At 42.6% G+C, this 16,853-nt stretch overlaps 1 protein-coding gene across 2 annotated transcripts in view; it reads right to left on the bottom strand.

Moving 5' to 3' along the window:
- CPVL (carboxypeptidase vitellogenic like) overlaps nucleotides 1–16,110 on the bottom strand; it is a 108,246-nt gene extending 92,136 nt beyond the window's left edge. The window contains exons 1-2 of one of the 2 annotated variants that reach the window (XM_055420956.2): nucleotides 15,933–16,110; nucleotides 8,119–8,237 (exon numbers count right to left, since the gene is read on the bottom strand). In XM_055420956.2, the coding sequence (XP_055276931.2) occupies nucleotides 8,119–8,237; nucleotides 15,933–16,110 (297 nt within the window). The remainder of the gene's footprint in view (nucleotides 1–8,118; nucleotides 8,238–15,932) is intronic. The other variant, XM_088832348.1, reaches the window with a different exon arrangement.
- Nucleotides 16,111–16,853: the final 743 nt, after the last annotated feature.

The following is a 16,853-nucleotide window of genomic DNA, read 5'->3' as shown; positions in this document are numbered from 1 at the left end:
ACGTGTATAGAACAGTCTTTTGGACTCTGTGGGAGAGGGCGAGGGTGGGATGATTTGGGAGAATGGCATTGAAACATGTATATTATCATATGTGAAACGAATTGCCAGTCTGGGTTCAATGCATGATACGGGATGCTTGGGGCTGGTGCACTGGGATGACCCAGAGGGATGGGATGGGGAGGGAGGTGGGAGGGGGGCTCAAGATGGGGACACATGTACACCGGGGGTGGATTAATGTCAATGTATGGCAAAACCAGTATAATATTGTAAAGTAATTAGCCTCCAATTAAAATTTTAAAAATAAAAAAATAAAAATTTCATTTCTCAAAGGCAATGAGGCACATTAAGGTTTCTGCAGAGCCTGAGCATACCTATGGATGGGATGATCCATAATTTATCATTTTTAGCTACCTTCTTTTTGATTTGTCTCACTCACCTACCTTCAATTTCCCCAGATCCCTGATGCTATCAGTACATAGCCAAGAGAAGATAAACAGTGAATGTTTAAAGAAGACAAATGTCTGTGACCTCCACATCTTTACTGTATTTTTTGTGTATTTGTAGCCATCAGTGGTAGACATAGTTTCAGAGATTTGTCTGAATCACATCCCCTTCTCTAAGTCCATTCACCAATGGAAAGAGCCCATTAGCCATGTTAATTACCACATGACCCAGCACCCTCAGTCTTAGCTCATAGGACCAAGAAAGAACACCTGACCCAAACTGCGCCAATTACACTCTGCCCCCAGGAGAAGTGCTAGTTAATCTCTGTTTACTGCATGGTCCAAGGACAGATAAACTAGGAAACTGTAGGGTAGCCATCTTCTATTAAATGCCTGTAGAAGCAAAGCAAGTTGATCTGCAATGAAGCACAAACGAGTAATTCACTGGTCTTAGCAGAATAAGATTGAGACAGAAAGACCAGCTGCCATGGAGCCTGACAACTTCTCCATAACCACGCAGTAAATTTTAACTCTTAAATTTTTCTGTTTTTCAAATAGTTTTTAACTTGAAAACACTGACCTTCAATACCGTTACAAGTCCTAGTGTTTGCTCTAGTCTCCATTAGCCATGTTCATCCAGCCCAGGACAAGAGTGGGGATGGAATACCAGAGGGTCTTCTTCTCCACTGAACCACTCCCTAGGTGTTGGCCAAATGCCAGCATGCTGGGTAGGCTTCCTGTGTCCATATTTTAATGTAAAGGGATATTCATTATAATGGAAGGATAACCATAAATATGTAAAGAGAACTCTAAAGGGTATCTGGGCTGAGGGAGAATGTCCACGGATGGATGAACTCATAAGGTGGGGTCTGGCTCTTCCCAAGGCCACGGTCCAGATCTCGTTGGAGAAGCTATGGTTCCAGCCCATTGAGGGGCTGAGAAATTCACTGAGGTGCCCAGGCAAAGTGGGCCAACAACCCCTGGGCAAATAGGAAAGGCCTGCAGGGCAGCAGGCTGTGGCTGGCAGGGGCCAGGAATGCAGAGGAAGTCAAGATGTTGGGAGCCTGCTTGCTTGAAGGGCACGGACAACCAGAAGTGCATGGTGTCCATGCCAGGAAGGCTGCTGGAAGTGACCATCTGGGAGGCAGGTGGTCCAGGCTGATGAGAGGGTGCCAGAGAAAGTAGGAAGCCTAGGCTGTAGGAAGCCTGCTCACTGGTGAGACCTGTCTGTGAGGGCCACAGACAGGTGGTCACTGGGATGGAGTCCAGTCTATAAACTTGCTGAGGGTCTTCGTGGTCTTGATGCCCAGCTAAGGCAGAGCACCACTGATTGTCCCTCCACACACACTGCTGACGGACTGCACAGCAGGGCCAAGAGAAACCAAAACCCAGAACACGGGATCAAGAAGAGAAGTCAACTTCCTCCTGCAATGTCCCTCCAGCACCCTCTACTGACAAAGCTAAATATCGTGTTCGCTGAAAATTCAATACTTGTTATGTTGGTCAGTTATCATTTGAACACAGGGAGTATGAGAAAATATGTCTGGAGATTACACTAGATAAAGTACCCTGACCTTTAGTTCTCTCTTTCCAAATTCAAGGGAACTGACTAGCTGCACTGGAATCACTGTAGAACTTGTTAGAAACACTGATCCCTGGGCCCTCTCCAGACCAAACAAATCAGATCTCTGCTGGGAGGCATCGCATACTGGGCTGGAGGATCTGTCATTTTTGTAAAGCTCCCAAGTTACGTCTGATGAGCAGTCGCAAGTTTGGCAGCTACTGCTCTGTGCCACTCTGTTACTGCAGCAGTCTAAACATCCAAGGAAGAAGTGAACTGAGTGTGTGCGAAGGCCCTGTGTCTGCACTCCCAGGGTTGCTGGATTCCAGGGACCCTTGGGGACCTGCTCTCCTGCTCCCAGAGAGAATGCCTTTTGCTTTGGCCACAAGCATCAGAGTGGCTCATTGCCTCTGCACTGTACTGTGGACGCGTGGACCGTGTTCACCTAATCCCCTGCACTCGTGCTTTTCCTGGCATCCGGGTAAGCAGGGTCAGCACCTTGCAGGACCCTGAGAGGGAGGGAGCATCTCAAATGTTGCCTCCAGGCACCTCCCATGCCTCTCCCTATCCCGGCCTTGCTGACTCCTCAATATGCTACTGACCTTTCTCCATCACCAGAGAGTCAGATTCCAGGAACCCCAGTTATTCTCCTTGGCCTGAGGAACGCGGTAGGGACCTGAGGAAAGGGTGCTTAGCATGTATGTGTGCTCAGTCACTAATTCACGTCTGACTCTTTGCAACCCCATGGACTATAGGCCTCTGTCCATGGGATTCTCCAGACAAGAATACTGGAGTGGGTGTCCATTTCCTACTCCAGGGGATCTTCCCAACCCAGGGACTGAACCCATGTGTCCTGCCTTTCCTGCAAGGCAGGTGGATTCTTCACTGCTGAGCCACTGGGGCAGCCCAAAGGGGCTTAGACCCAACTCTAAACATCTCAGATGTTGACTCTATGGCAGTTGAATAATCTAAAGGTTTTAGATAAATGCATCCCACAAATTACTCCTATATCTATAAGAAAAATGTAAATGCTAGATACTTTTTATAATGAAAAGGATGCTAATTTCAAAAACATATAATTTTTTACCTTCTTAAACAAAAAATCCCAATTTCACTTTGTAATTTCCTTTCCCAGTAACAATTAATCCACATTCTTGGCTGGCATCTGACTCCTTCCAATTTGGAATTGCTCCTTATCTCCTGCCTTCTTTAACCTCCCAAATTATGTCTGGTTTTGTTCTGTAGAGTATTTGTGTTAATACTAGGAAAACTAGTAAGGACAGTGATGATACTGATAATGAAATAATAGCAACTCTACTTACTAGATATCAAACACCATTCTGAGACTTTATCATATTATCTCATTTCTCAAAACCATCATTCAGTAGGTATTTTGAGCCTCATTTTAAAATAAGGAAACCAATGCTCAGAGAAGTTAAGAATGTGCCTAAGGTCACATTAGGCATAAGGAGTGGAGCCAAGGTTTTATCCAAGCCTGACTCAAGAGCCATACTTTTAACAATTGTAATTTATTGCCCTCCATGACTTGTTTTCTCACAATCAACCTGGGATGATCAAGAGCAAATATTTCTCCAAAAGAGATTTTGTTTTAAAATCTAATTCTGCCCAATTCTAGTTGGGAAACTTGGAGCTAATTATCTAATCTCTGCAATTCTCTTCCAACTGTAAAATGAAGATAGTAATTCCTTCCTCATGTGGTTTTCGTAAGGATTAAAGAAAAATGCACAGTACTTATTAGCACATAGTCAACATAGCTATTAGCTATTAGCACATAGCTATTATAATTGTTACATTTTTATTGGTTTCATTGTACTTTTTATTCTATGAAAAATGACTATTCATTTCTCATGTTGATTGTGTCCCCCAACTGCACACCAATTTCAAGTTCTGGAACCCATTATTCATTGATCTGTATATAATAAGAGGGGAGCCTCACAGAAATAACAGGAAACACAATTAATTCGAGAAACAGAAGTCCAAAAAATTACCCAGGGGCTATTACAAGTGTGGCATCCTTCCTGGGTCTCTTATTTTCTCTACCTTCAATTTTTGTGAGGGGTCATTTCTCTCCTGATGATCCTATCAGCTGTTCCCCTGTGACAGGCAACGAACTATTATTTCTGCCAAATGAAAGGAACTCTCTCCCATCTCAGTGACCACTGCTTCTCCTTGTCGCATGCTTTATCTCCTTCACCCAAAATGGCCTGGTCCATAATTTATAGCCTGACTGCCTCGGCAGGAAAGGTTGCTTTAGGGCCTCGGAGACCTGGCTGTGTGTGTGGGCTCCCCTGAAGGAGGTCTTGGAACTATCTATCCCAGCTGCCATGTGGTGATAACCTGTCAACAGAACTGACTTTTCATCTCTGTGCCTCTCTCCTGAAGCACAGTCTATCACTTCCAACAGAACACCATGTTCTTAAGCATCTTTCATGCCGCAGTGGCCTCGGTTTCAAGTCTTCTGGGATTATCTGAGAATGTGTTTAGGGCTACAGTTCTGGGCCCCCAGAGAACATAATCTGGGGGTGCATAGGCAGGTCTTCTTTAACTAAAGGGGGGCCCCAACAGTCCAGTTATTTTACTGAAAGGGGTTTCAGTTCGGCAACTAGGAGCGAGTGTAAACCCTAAGCCCTTTTCCCTGACCAGCTTTACAGTCCCAGAGCATCACCAGTCTCCTTGATAAAGCTGTCCACCTGCTTAGAGGCAACCTAAAATGGAAAAGACTGAGTCTTCACTTTGCTTTTGTTTGATCACTTCCCTGTTTTCACAAATCTGGATCATTACCAAAAAAAAAAAAAAGACATCATGCAGAAATCAATGAGGAGCTGACTGGTATCATAACCAGCCACCAAAGCAGAAGAGAGAGTAAGGAATTGGGTTTCGCAGGGCTAGGGTGAGGGTGGAGAGGCAGAGTGCATTGGAGTTGGAGACCCAGCAGTGGCAGGATTAGGAGAGCTGACCCCAAAGGCTGTATTCACCTCCTCAGTCCCCCATTCAAGCCTTCATCCTAGGTAAGTGCATGGGATAACACAACTACCTCCATCGGGGTTTGCCTGCTCTGGCTGTTTCTTTCCGGCAAAAGAAGTGAGTCACTTTGGGGTCAAGAACACTGAATCCAGGATAGTGGCCTGTAGGCTGATGCGATGATTTCTGAAGCATGGTCCACCTGCTAATCCTACAATTTGCTAGCCTCTCTAGTTTATGAGTCAGAATCTCTGGGCAATTTGAAGATCATTCTTAAGTCCAATAAAATAAAAGAACATATTGTGAATCACAATCCAGGTAAATTTTTCAAGTATCCATTTTGCACAGAATAATGGCCTTCAATGATGTACATATCCAAATCCCAAGAACATGCGAATATGTTAATTCTTAAGAAGAACAGATGTTGTAGATGGAATTAAGGTTGCTATTCAGCTGACATTAAAATAGGGAGATTTATCCTGGATTATCCAGGTCGGTCCAAAGTTATCCCACGGTCCTTATATGAAGAGAGAGGTAAAATATAAGAGTAGGGAAGGTGATGAATAAGGAGTTGGCCAAAGTGATGCAATGTGCAAAGTATTCAACTCACTGATATGGGCTGTGAAGACAGGAAAAGGAGCCATTGAGCCAAGGAATGCCAGCAGCTCTAGAAACTGCAAACGACAAGGAAACTGATTCTCCCCTGTAGCCTCCAGAAGGACTGCAGCCCTGTCAACAACTTGACTTTAGGCCAGTGAGACCTGTATTGTACTTCTGATCTCCAGAACTGTGAAATAATAAATGTGTGTTGTTTAAGTGAATAAATTTGTACAATGACAATTGAAAACTCATACAACTGCTATTCATGATAAATGCCTGCATTTGCATATTATATTGATAGACGTGATATCACAAACCATACAGTATGGTTTCTGAAAGGCATAAAGTTTAAGAGACTTCTAAGAACACAAGGAAATTTCCCACCTGTCAAAAATAGGTCATCTTTCTAGGCTTAATTTATACCAGCTGTCCTCAATATCACTGTGCTGGATATTCGGATATTTTCTTGACCGCTTCTGAAAATCCAGTCTTCACTTGGCTCCGCGCCCTGGTAGGCAGACCTCAGTGGACCAGACTCCCTTGCCCTCTGGTTTCCAGTTGGGTTCCCCCAAGAGGGGTTCCAGCAGGAGTCTAGAGGACACTCAGGTGCCAGCCTTGCACGTGTACACCCCTGAGTTCAGTTCAGTTCAGTCTCTCAGCTGTGTCCAACTCTTTGTGACCCCATGGACGCCAGTCTTCCCTCTCCATCACCAACTCCTGGAGCTTGCTCAGACTCATGTCCATCAAGTCAGTGATGTCATCCAACCATCTCATCCTCTGCCATCCCCTTCTCCTCCTGCCTTCAGTCTTTCCCAGCATCAGGGTCTTTTCCAGTGAGTCAGTTCTTCACATCAGGTGGCCAAAGTATTGGAGCTTCAGCTTCAGCATCAGTCCTTCCAATGAATATTCAGGACTGATTTCCTTTATGATTGACTGGTTGGATCTCCTTGCAGTCCAAGGGACTCTCAAGAGTCTTTTCCAACACCACAGTTCAACAGCATCAATTCTTAGGTGCTCACCCATGAAAGTGAGTCCTTAAATTTTGTGCTCTAGGAACCTTACTTGCCTCACTCAAGTACAATGAGGAAGAAATAAGGGGTCCAAGAGAGGCCTCTCAGAATGGTGACAGCCTGAAAATTACCATGAGCCCCAGTCACAAAGAACATGGAATTCCTCACCATTTCTTACATGCCTTCTCCATACCCCGCACACAACCACCTGATGAACAATCAGAGGCCTTGGCTGAGAAAGCAGAAATGAAAAGTCAAGAAAACACAGCCCCAGAGTACCAAGAGAAGAACCTTTGTTTAAGCAATTTACGCAGTCATTACATATACCGTGCTATTATATGCAAATTGTATGCAAAAATAAACACTACCCTCCAAAGGGATAACTTTTTCTTTGTTTTCTCTGGCTTCTGAAGCAAACTCAATTTGGAAAATAAAAATAGAAAATTACCCTGTGGTGGGATAAGATTTATGTATGCAACTCAGTACCTCTTACAATAACCCCCAATAGTATCCATAAGGCTAAAGTGATTTGTCCATGCTGAAGCACCGTATGACCTTGAATTGAGCTAAATACAGCTGGTAAAGTACAAGGATATATGAACCTATGTCTGTATGGATGTGAGGTGAAGAGATCCCTCCTCGGAAGCCATCCTGGGCCACCAGTCCTTCCCAGCCCTCCCCTAATGGCCCACAGAGTGAGTTCTGTTCTCTCTCCTTTCTGTCCCCAGAGTTCTACACAGTAAGTGGGTATTTGATGCACAAAGGAGTGTGTATAAGAACATAACTGGTACAGTAAAATCCACAGAGCAGTCTATGCCTGACGAAATATAGACAGGCTTAGATATGCACTCTAGGAGAAGGCAATGGCAAGCCACTCCAGTACTCTTGCCTAGAAAATCCCATGGATGGAGGAGCCTGGTAGGCTGCAGTCCGTGGGGTCGCTAGGGGTCGGACATGACTGAGCGACTTTACTTTCACTTTTCCCTTTCACACATTGGAGAAGAAAATGGCAACCCACTCCAGTGTTCTTGCCTGGAGAATCCCAGGGACGGGGGAGCCTGGTGGGCTTCCGTCTATGGGGTCACACAGAGTCGGACACGACTGAAGTGACTCAGCAGCAGCAGCAGATATGCATTACCTGTGAACTTCAGGAATCTCCCCACTCCCTGTCCTTCCTTGCTCTACACCACGCATCCCTGGCCCCAAATATTTTTAGAATAAAGCAACAAAAAGATAGGAAGAAGATCGTGGCAGGAAGAAGATAGCAACACTAATACTCTGAATAAGATTGCAAGGAATTTAAAAGTTGTACCTTCCCCACTAACATTTGTTTCCTGCACATAAACAGGAACACTACATGGAATCACTGGCACTTATTTTTAGGAAAAAAAAATCTAAAAGATTTTTAAAAAACAACAAAGAAAAACACTCTTGGGTTGATCGTAGACCAACGTTTCCACCTGGAGCAACACAGTCAGCTCTTTAGCACCAGGGTCCTGTGCAGGCACTGCTGCAGGCCTACCTTTGCCGGAAAGAACCAGAAGAAAATGTTGCTGTTGTAAGTCTTATTCACGGTGATGTAGCCGGAATAGCTCGTCAAATTCCATCCTGGGAAAGGAGGTACCAAACTCAACTGTCTCCCTATTGGGGGAAAAAATGTATAAGGATTAGACAAAAAATAAATGCAGTGCTGGCCATCTCCATCTTGGCCAGACTTTTCCCAGGGGCTCGGTCTGGAATGGAGTCATCAGAAAGGCTACAAGGGGATTGCCAGAAAGGTGTTTACTGCCCTGACCAGGTCCACATATTCAACATTCACCTTTTAGCCAAGAAGAAAATCAGCTATCCTCAACTCCACTCTAAAGTTAAATCAAGGTGCTCACACTGGGCCACCTGGAAGGCCAGAGCTGGATAAAGTCACCTAATTCCAAAAGGTGGGGGTGAGGGGTGCAAGAGAAATAACACAGCGAACGAGCTCTCAGCCTAGGGAAGGCCTGTGTTCTCCACACTCTTCTGATGGTGAGAGCAAAGGGCCTGACACTTCCACTAAGCGAAACGAAGTGAGGCGTGTGGGGAGTGGGGATGACTAGGGATGGCTAAGGAGGGTGGGGAGAGGCAGGCGGTGGGACTGGGGGTGATCATGTGGCTACCCAGAGGGAGCCAAACAGGACAGGGGAGAGCTGTGAAAGGCACAGGTCCTGGTTTTCTCATGTCAGCAAAAGGACAGGGAGGGAGAAAGAGGTAACATTCAGATAGCTGAGGCCGCCCAGGAGTAAACAAAACCCATAGAACTAATATTTCCAAAGCCGATACAACAAGGGTTTATATTATGTGGTATAATTATTACCTCCACTTTATAGATGAGAAAGCTAAAAGCACAGAGGGGTTAAGTAACTTGCTCAAGGTCACACAGCTAGTAAAAGAGGGTTGGAATTTAAACCCAGCAGTCAGGCTGCAGAGATAGCTCCTGTCCCTACCCTGCTACAAGGCATCTCAGCTAGAGAGTCAGTCAGAAGGTATAGGCAGCAGGGAGTGAAGGGGGAAGCAATGAGTAAGAAAGGAGTGGAGAAGGGACAGTAAACAGGTAGGAAGCAGGGTGAGGTAGCAAAGCATGGGTGAAGAGGAGACCTTTAGCAGGAACAAAGCAAGTGTCCCTGCTAAAAATGGATCGTTCAAGAATAGCTACTTAAGTCTGAGACTCACTAAGTTGGAGACTGGTTAGTAGACAGTAGGTAAGGAAGCTTGATCCTATACATGTGCTACCAACTAGAGATGCCTTCAGTGAGTTGCCGGAGCCCACAAGCCCTGGAATGCCAACTGATAGTGTCTCTTCCCAACTTGGTATTCAGTGACATCACTGATAGCATGTGGTAAACATTCAGAAAATGAAGATCATGGCATCTGGTCCCATCACTTCATGGGAAAGAGATGGGGAAACCGTAGAAACAGTGGCTGCCTTTATTTTTGGGGGCTCCAAAATCACTGCAGATGGTGACTACAGCCATGAAATTAAAAGACACTTACTCCTTGGAAGGAAAGTTATGACCAACCTAAACAACATATTAAAAACAGAGACATTACTTTGCCAATCAACGTCCATCTAGTCAAGGCTATGGTTTTTCCCGTGGTCATGTATGGATGTGAGAGTTGGACTGTGAAGAAAGCTAAGCACCGAAGAATTGATGCTTTTGAACTGTGGTGCTGGAGAAGACTCTTGAGAGTCCCTTGGACTGCAAGGAGATCCAACCAGTCCATCCTAAAAGAGATCAATCCTGGGTGTTCATTGGAAGGACTGATGCTAAAGCTGAAACTCCAATACTTTGGCCACTTCATGCGACAAGTTGACTCACTGGAAAAGACCCTGATGCTGGGAGGGATTGGGGGCAGGAGGAGAAGGGGACGACAGAGAATGAGATGGCTGGATGGCATCACCGACTCGACGGACATGAGTTTGAGTAAACTCCGGGAGTTGGTGATGGACAGGGAGGCTTGGTGTGCTGTGATTCATGGGGTCGCAAAGAGTTGGACACGACTGAGCGACTGAACTGAACTGAAGCCATAGTGTAAATGTGGATATTGATCTGTCCACCCTGGACTTTGTGTGAGGATCAAATGAAAGCATGCATATGACCCCTGAGCACAGAGATGCACATAAAATAATGGCTCGGGCAAAGAAAGGGGTGATTCTCATAAGCCCGTGGGCCACCCCAAGAATAGTCTATAAGACTTTGCCTTTTTTGGACTCAGTGCAGTTTCCCCAGGAAAGATTAATTCAACCTCTCTATCTCTTTCCCATTTTCTTCCCCATGAGATATATCCCTCCCAATCAGAAAAAAAATAAAAGGCAAAGACACAGAAAGATTTAACAGAAAAGGGAGATATTAGGGGGAAATAGTGTGTACCTGCCCATTCCCATTTCCGCACCGTTCCCTCTTCCCGTCTTTGCTTCCACTCTCAGTTAGCCCAAACAAAAATCAACTCCAGGGCTGGGCAGTCTTTAAAACAATTCTTTTGGCCATTTTTTTTTTTGAGATATAATTGACATACAACATGATACTGGTTTCAGATGTACAACATGTTTGAATATTCATACACTATATGTTGTGTAAAGAGCACCACAGTAAGTCTAGTTAACATCCATCACCCCCTACAGCTACAATTTTTATTCTTGTGACGAGGACTTTTAAGATTTACTCTCTTAGCAACTTTCAAATATGCAAGACAGTTCATTAACTCTTCTTACTATGACGTACATCACAGCCCTGGGACTCCTATCTTTTGGAGTTGGAAATTTGTACCTAAAACACTTTTGAAATATTTTTCACAAAACTATTAACCTTCTCAAAATCCAAGAGACCCTCCCAAGCAGAGAACTGAAGACTGAGGGGTTGGGAATGAGTGAGAAGTGAATCCCAGAAGAGTATATAGCATTTAAGAAAGACAGAGAAAAATGAGAAAGGTCAGAGTAGAATGTGAAGAGAAAACAATAGAAAGGAGCAGGAGGGAATGGACTTTGGGAGATGAGTGATTGAATCAATTAATCTCTCTGAGACCAGCACAACACGCGAGGTCCGCTGGCCTGCTCTGAAGATGACTCAGATGCTTACCTGGTCCTCTCTTTCTGACCTGTTCTGAGCATCTCAAAGTTCTCTCTCTGTTGCCTTGAACTGACAAAGGTATATTTTCTACCTTCCTTTCTAGATCAGGGGCTATTGCAAAGCAGGGAATTTGTCTTGCTTACCTTTGTACCCCCAGGGTCACAGCATGCTGACTGAAACACTTAAGACATTCAGTACATACTTGTTAATGAATAAATGTGAATTAAGGAACTAAAACATGACACACTGGCAATGCACTCGGACTAGCTCACTTCTACAAAAATCTCCTAAGGCAGGCAGGCCTTATTAAGATCTTAGGAAATTCAGAAAAACTTTTCTCTGGCCCACAAAAAAGTGTTTCGCCTTGTTCTGAATTTTAAATTTCCTCTAACTATACCACACTAAAATGATTAAAAGTTCTCTTAAATAAATTGATTTTTTTTTTTTTTGGCATTTTCAAATGTCCCATTTATCCTTTCAGAATCCGTTAATGGAATGTGGAAAATAAACTCCCAAGATGTAGGAGTTTCTTTCTTCCTGGAACCATGACTCATAATACAAATGTTTGAAACAGTTGAAAAAAGGAAAAAGGTTTTCTTTGAAGCGGCTTCACTTCCTACTTCTTACTGCGGTGACTGGTGCTTGTGAGTAATACTTCCAATCCAAAAAGGCTGGAGCATGACCAAAGAAGGGCTTGAACCAGCTAATCAGGCACTCCATATTTGCAAAGACTTGCAACATCATCTGAATGGACAGGACACTACCAGGCCATAATTTTTGATAAATTAAGACCCAATAGAAAAATATTCTTTAAAGTTTATGAAAAGGCAGAGTTTGGAAATACACTAAAATTGCCCCCCATATTAGTTTTATTAATTTTCTTTCAGAGAGTGACAGTTTATTCTAGCTGCAGAGAAAGGAAACACACAATTACAACTACATTAAACTAAGTTAGTTAACTGGGAATTTAAAAGAAATTAAAATTTTCTGTGTCATTTTGTGAACTACTGTTTATCTCAGAAATGTTTTGTTGCAATATTAAGACTCACGTCCCTAAGATTTCAACAGACTTGATGCACAAAAGGGATTCAGGGGAGTGAGCTGACCATCTGTCCAGAGCTTCCTGAACTTTCAGTAAAGCGAATGAATAAAATTATCCTTAATTATGTTGCCAGGGCTACATTTGAATACTCAGATGTACCAGATTTTGGATCAGCCATTTAAAATTCCATTCAAAGATTTTTGACTATGTAACAGAACTTTAGAAAGTGATGTTACACTAGATTTAATATTTTAAATGTTGTCACTTATCATATGGTGATCTAACAGGGTTGGCACAAAAGGATAAAAGATAAAACTATCTCCCTTGAAATCTTTCTTTACTACCGTTAACATCCATAAGAAGGAAATGCTCATAGGCAAGAAGTCCAGGAATGGGTGGGATGTGGACAATCTCGGGCAGATTTCTCTATATTCTCTGCACTTGGTTCTACCTGATGTACACTTCAAAGACACTTTCCCTTAATTCTGTTTAAGCTGTCTTCCTCTCTCAGGATGTGCAGGCTCTTTCTTACTTGTCCAAATCTTACCCTATATCTTCAAGTCTGGCCACATAGCACAGTGGTTGTTACCTTGAGCTGTGAGTCAGCAGTGTGTGTGTGTGTGTGTGTGTGTGTGTACACGTACTCAGTTGTGTCTGACTTTTTGCGACCCCATGGGCTATATAAAGCCTGCCAGGCTCCTCTGCCCACAGAATTTTCCAGGCAAGAATATTGAAGTAGATTGCCATTTCCTATTCCAGGGGATCTTCCTGACCCAGGAATCATGAGTCAGCAGAGATAGGTTTTAAAGTCAGATCTGCCACTTACTAGCTTCACATAGCCCTGGGCAAGATACTGAATTTCTCGAGGCCTCAGTTTTCTCATCTATAAAATGGGAACAATAACTATTCATTCTTCATTAGGGTTGCTCTAAGGAAGGAAAGCTATGACCAACCTAGATAGCATATTAAAAAGCAAAGACATTACTTTGCCAACCAACGTCCATCTAGTCAAGGCTATGGTTTTTCCAGTGGTCATGTATGGATGTGAGAGTTGGACTGTGAAGAAAGCTGATAGCCGAAGAATTGATGCTTTTGAACTGTGGTGTTGGAGAAGACTCTTGAGAGTCCCTTGGACTGCAAGGAGATCCAACCAGTCCATTCTAAAGGAGATCAGTCCTGGGTGTTCATTGGAAGGACTGATGCTAAAGCTGAAGCTCCAATACTTTGGCCACCTCATGCGAAGAGCTGACTCCCTGGAAAAGACTCTGATGCTGGGAGGGTTTGGGGGTGGGAGGAGAAGGAGACAACAGCGAATGAGATGGCTGGATGGCATCACCGACTAGATGGATGTGAGTCTGAGTGAACTCTGGGAGTTGGTGATGGACAGGGAGGCCTGGCGTGCTGTGATTCATGAGGTCGCAAAGAGTCGGACACGACTGAGCGACTGAACTGATCTGAACTGAAGGATTAAAAGAGATAATGTGTGTAAAGCATAATTCCTGGAACACAGTTAGGTCTCAAATTCAAATTCTACAAATATTTATTGAGTGCCTATTACATACAGGCACTGTGACGGGAACAGGGGATATAATTACTACTAAATGTTAGCTATTTATTTTTTACTACTACTATTACTACTACTACTATTTTCTACCTGGATTATGCCAAACAACAGAGATAGCTTCCTTCTAAATATTTACAGCAAATGTAATCCTTTAGCACTTTAGCATGCATTGCCTGATTCCTCGTTTCATGTGTGTGCATCTGGTTACTCCAGAAGAGGACAAGTTTTTTGAACAAAGGAAAATAAATTATAGTAGGCAAATTACAGAGCAGAAGGCAGAAAATTTGGATCTTGATCCCATCTCTGCTACTATTACCTGTGTCCTCTTGGGCAAGTCATGTAAATATTTGAGTTTCAAGCTCCTCATCTGTGGACTGGTAGGGTTTGGTGATGAATATTTAACTGCTATGTGACTGAACATAATCTCAGTCATCAGTACCCACTTATTAAAGAAGCTAAAAGCAGTGCATATGACTCAACTGGGTGGATTCAGATTAATGATAATTTGCCTCTTCATTTATGTCAAGTGACATCAGCCTATACCACTGGGCTGACATATTTTCATGACTTTTCTACATCAAGCAAAATTAAGTCTTTTAAAAAAAAGACTACATTGCCTCATTATATTATCATTGACTATATGATCAAATTTTTTCATCTTTTTTTACAAAAAAACATGATGAAACATGGAATCAATACTTATTTCAGGCAAAGATATATGAACAGAACTCAAATGCACCTATAAGAAGGGAAAATGTTTTGGCTTTAAATAAAAAAAAATGATGACAGTCTATTGACTATGAGATCTCTTCAAATGAAGAAAAGTTGCTTTATTTTAAACTTCCATACAGAGTATATGCATTTATTTTTTAACTTTAAAATGATCATTTCCCTAAAATTTCTAGTTTCAAATGATGACAGTCTGTTGACTATGAGATCTCTTCAAATGAAGAAAAGTTGCTTTATTTTAAACTTCCATACAGAGTATATGCGTTTATTTTTTTATCTTTAAAATGATCATTTCCCTAAAATTTCTAGTTTCAGTTCCACATGCCCATGAAATCTACCAGCATATCATCTTCACAGGCATTAAGCCTGCCTTCCTACATGTGATTAGGGATAAAATCCAAAGCAAACACCAAGACCTCCATCTATGGATGCTCATCTCCAAGATACGCTCCACCAAGAGATGTCTCATCGCATCACCTTTCCCCTGTCTACTGGATCACTTTTGTCATTATCTCCTACCCTCTTAATGACCCTTCCTGACTCCATAACTCTCCTCAGCCACCACCCCATTTCTCTGCTTCCTTTTACAAACAGCTCTTCAGGATAGCTGTCTATATACTATTTTATAGTTTAGGAGCATCGTAAGATCCAGAAAGATTACATCATTTATCTTATACATTGATTTCCCTAAGCATGAAGAAGCATTAAGAGTAGAGGCAGGTCATAAATTTTAGACTCTGATGACACCAAATGACACTTTTTGTACTAGTATTAGGACAATCTCTAAATAAAAGCCATCGTGTACATTTTTTAATCTGATATTTTTAACATCTCTGTGACTTGGGTGAATTGTTTTATCTCCATCTAATCAATGAGGAAAATGAGTCCTAAAACTCAGATAACTTCTCAGGCAAAGGGGCCAAGCACAATGGCTGTGAGCTTAGACTCTGGAATGAAGCTGTCTGGATGTGACCTTTGCATCTACCAGCTGGTGTCTGTATGACTGGCAAGTAACTTCACTTCTTTCTTTAGTTATCTTCTGTGTAAAGAAGCTTAAATAGGTTGTTGAGATGCTTAAATGATTTTATATCAAATGCTTGGAAGTAATAACTGACACAGAGTAAGTTCTAAGGTTATTATTAGCCCTATTAAATGACCAGTTGTAGACAGGCAATATACTAGTTTTATAAATAGATATGTGGAGACTCAACTACTAGTTAATCTGACCCTGATGAACTTTCCTTTTAGCTCAAAACTCTGATACTATATGATACCAAATTGTTAATATTTGAAATAAAACAATTGAGTAAAATATCATATTGTCTTTTGGATCCTGTGAGACATCTGCTAAAACAACAACTGTTGACAGTATACAGTTTCAGTGGTTTCAGATTTAAGCTTACCTTCTGCAAGTTTCCCAGATTCAATATAAGGAGTCAGAAATAACGGCTGTCCTGGGTCTCCTTTACGTGGCCTGGAAACATGGGCTTTTCTGTACAAGGAGCGAAACAGCCCATCAGCACGAGGGCTGAGCGCCAACAAGACCAGCAAAAAAAGTGCCTTCCACATGGCACCAACCATTCCCTCTGGGCCTAGAATGAAAACAATAACTTTCCACAAACGAATCCAAAGAATAAATATTTACCAAACCCCTTTATATGCAAAACACTCATTTAGTCACTCAAAAAATACATATAAAGCTCTTTGCTAAGTACCTTAGATACAGCCTAAATAAAATCAACCCAGTCCTTGCTCATCCTGAAATTAACAGTCTAATGGAAGGCTGTTTAAGTGATTGGCAATATAAGCAGAGCAACAACTTCCATTTCTAAAACTGTGGTCTGAAAAATAAATTCTATGAAGGATTACAGGAAGGAAGCATGAAGACAACAGGGACTCTAAACAAATGACAAAGTGAGTGGGAGGGACAGTCATCCACTACAGGCAGAGGACTCAGAACATATTTCAGGATAGGAGAACCTAAGAAGGAAGGCCTTACCAAGGTAGACGGTGAGTAAAAGGTGGGTGGAACTCAGTTAGGCAGGAGAAATGGGGAAGGCATCACTGGTGGAAGGCAAAGCTTGAGAAAAGGTGAGACCTGACTTGTCCATAGGTGTTTTGCAGGGAAATTTAAAATAATCAGAATAGATTCCTGGCCAGTTTTTTTACCTCTTACAAATCACTAAACGTTGCATTCAAGAGCAAAAAAGAAAGAAAGAAGAGACAGAAGATCCTACAACCATTTACAGGCCCTTACCCCATAGCAAGCTGACCAATGAACTCAAAAGTTAGACCTCACATTAACATAAAGCTTTCCAAGGATC

This window comes from Moschus berezovskii, chromosome 3 (genome assembly GCF_049115385.1).
Source record: "Moschus berezovskii isolate FMDL1 chromosome 3, NW_MosBer_1.0, whole genome shotgun sequence".
Lineage (NCBI taxonomy): Eukaryota > Metazoa > Chordata > Mammalia > Artiodactyla > Moschidae > Moschus > Moschus berezovskii.
The sequence above is the reverse complement of the archived record's forward strand: the minus strand, read 5'-3'. Positions and strand labels throughout refer to the sequence as shown.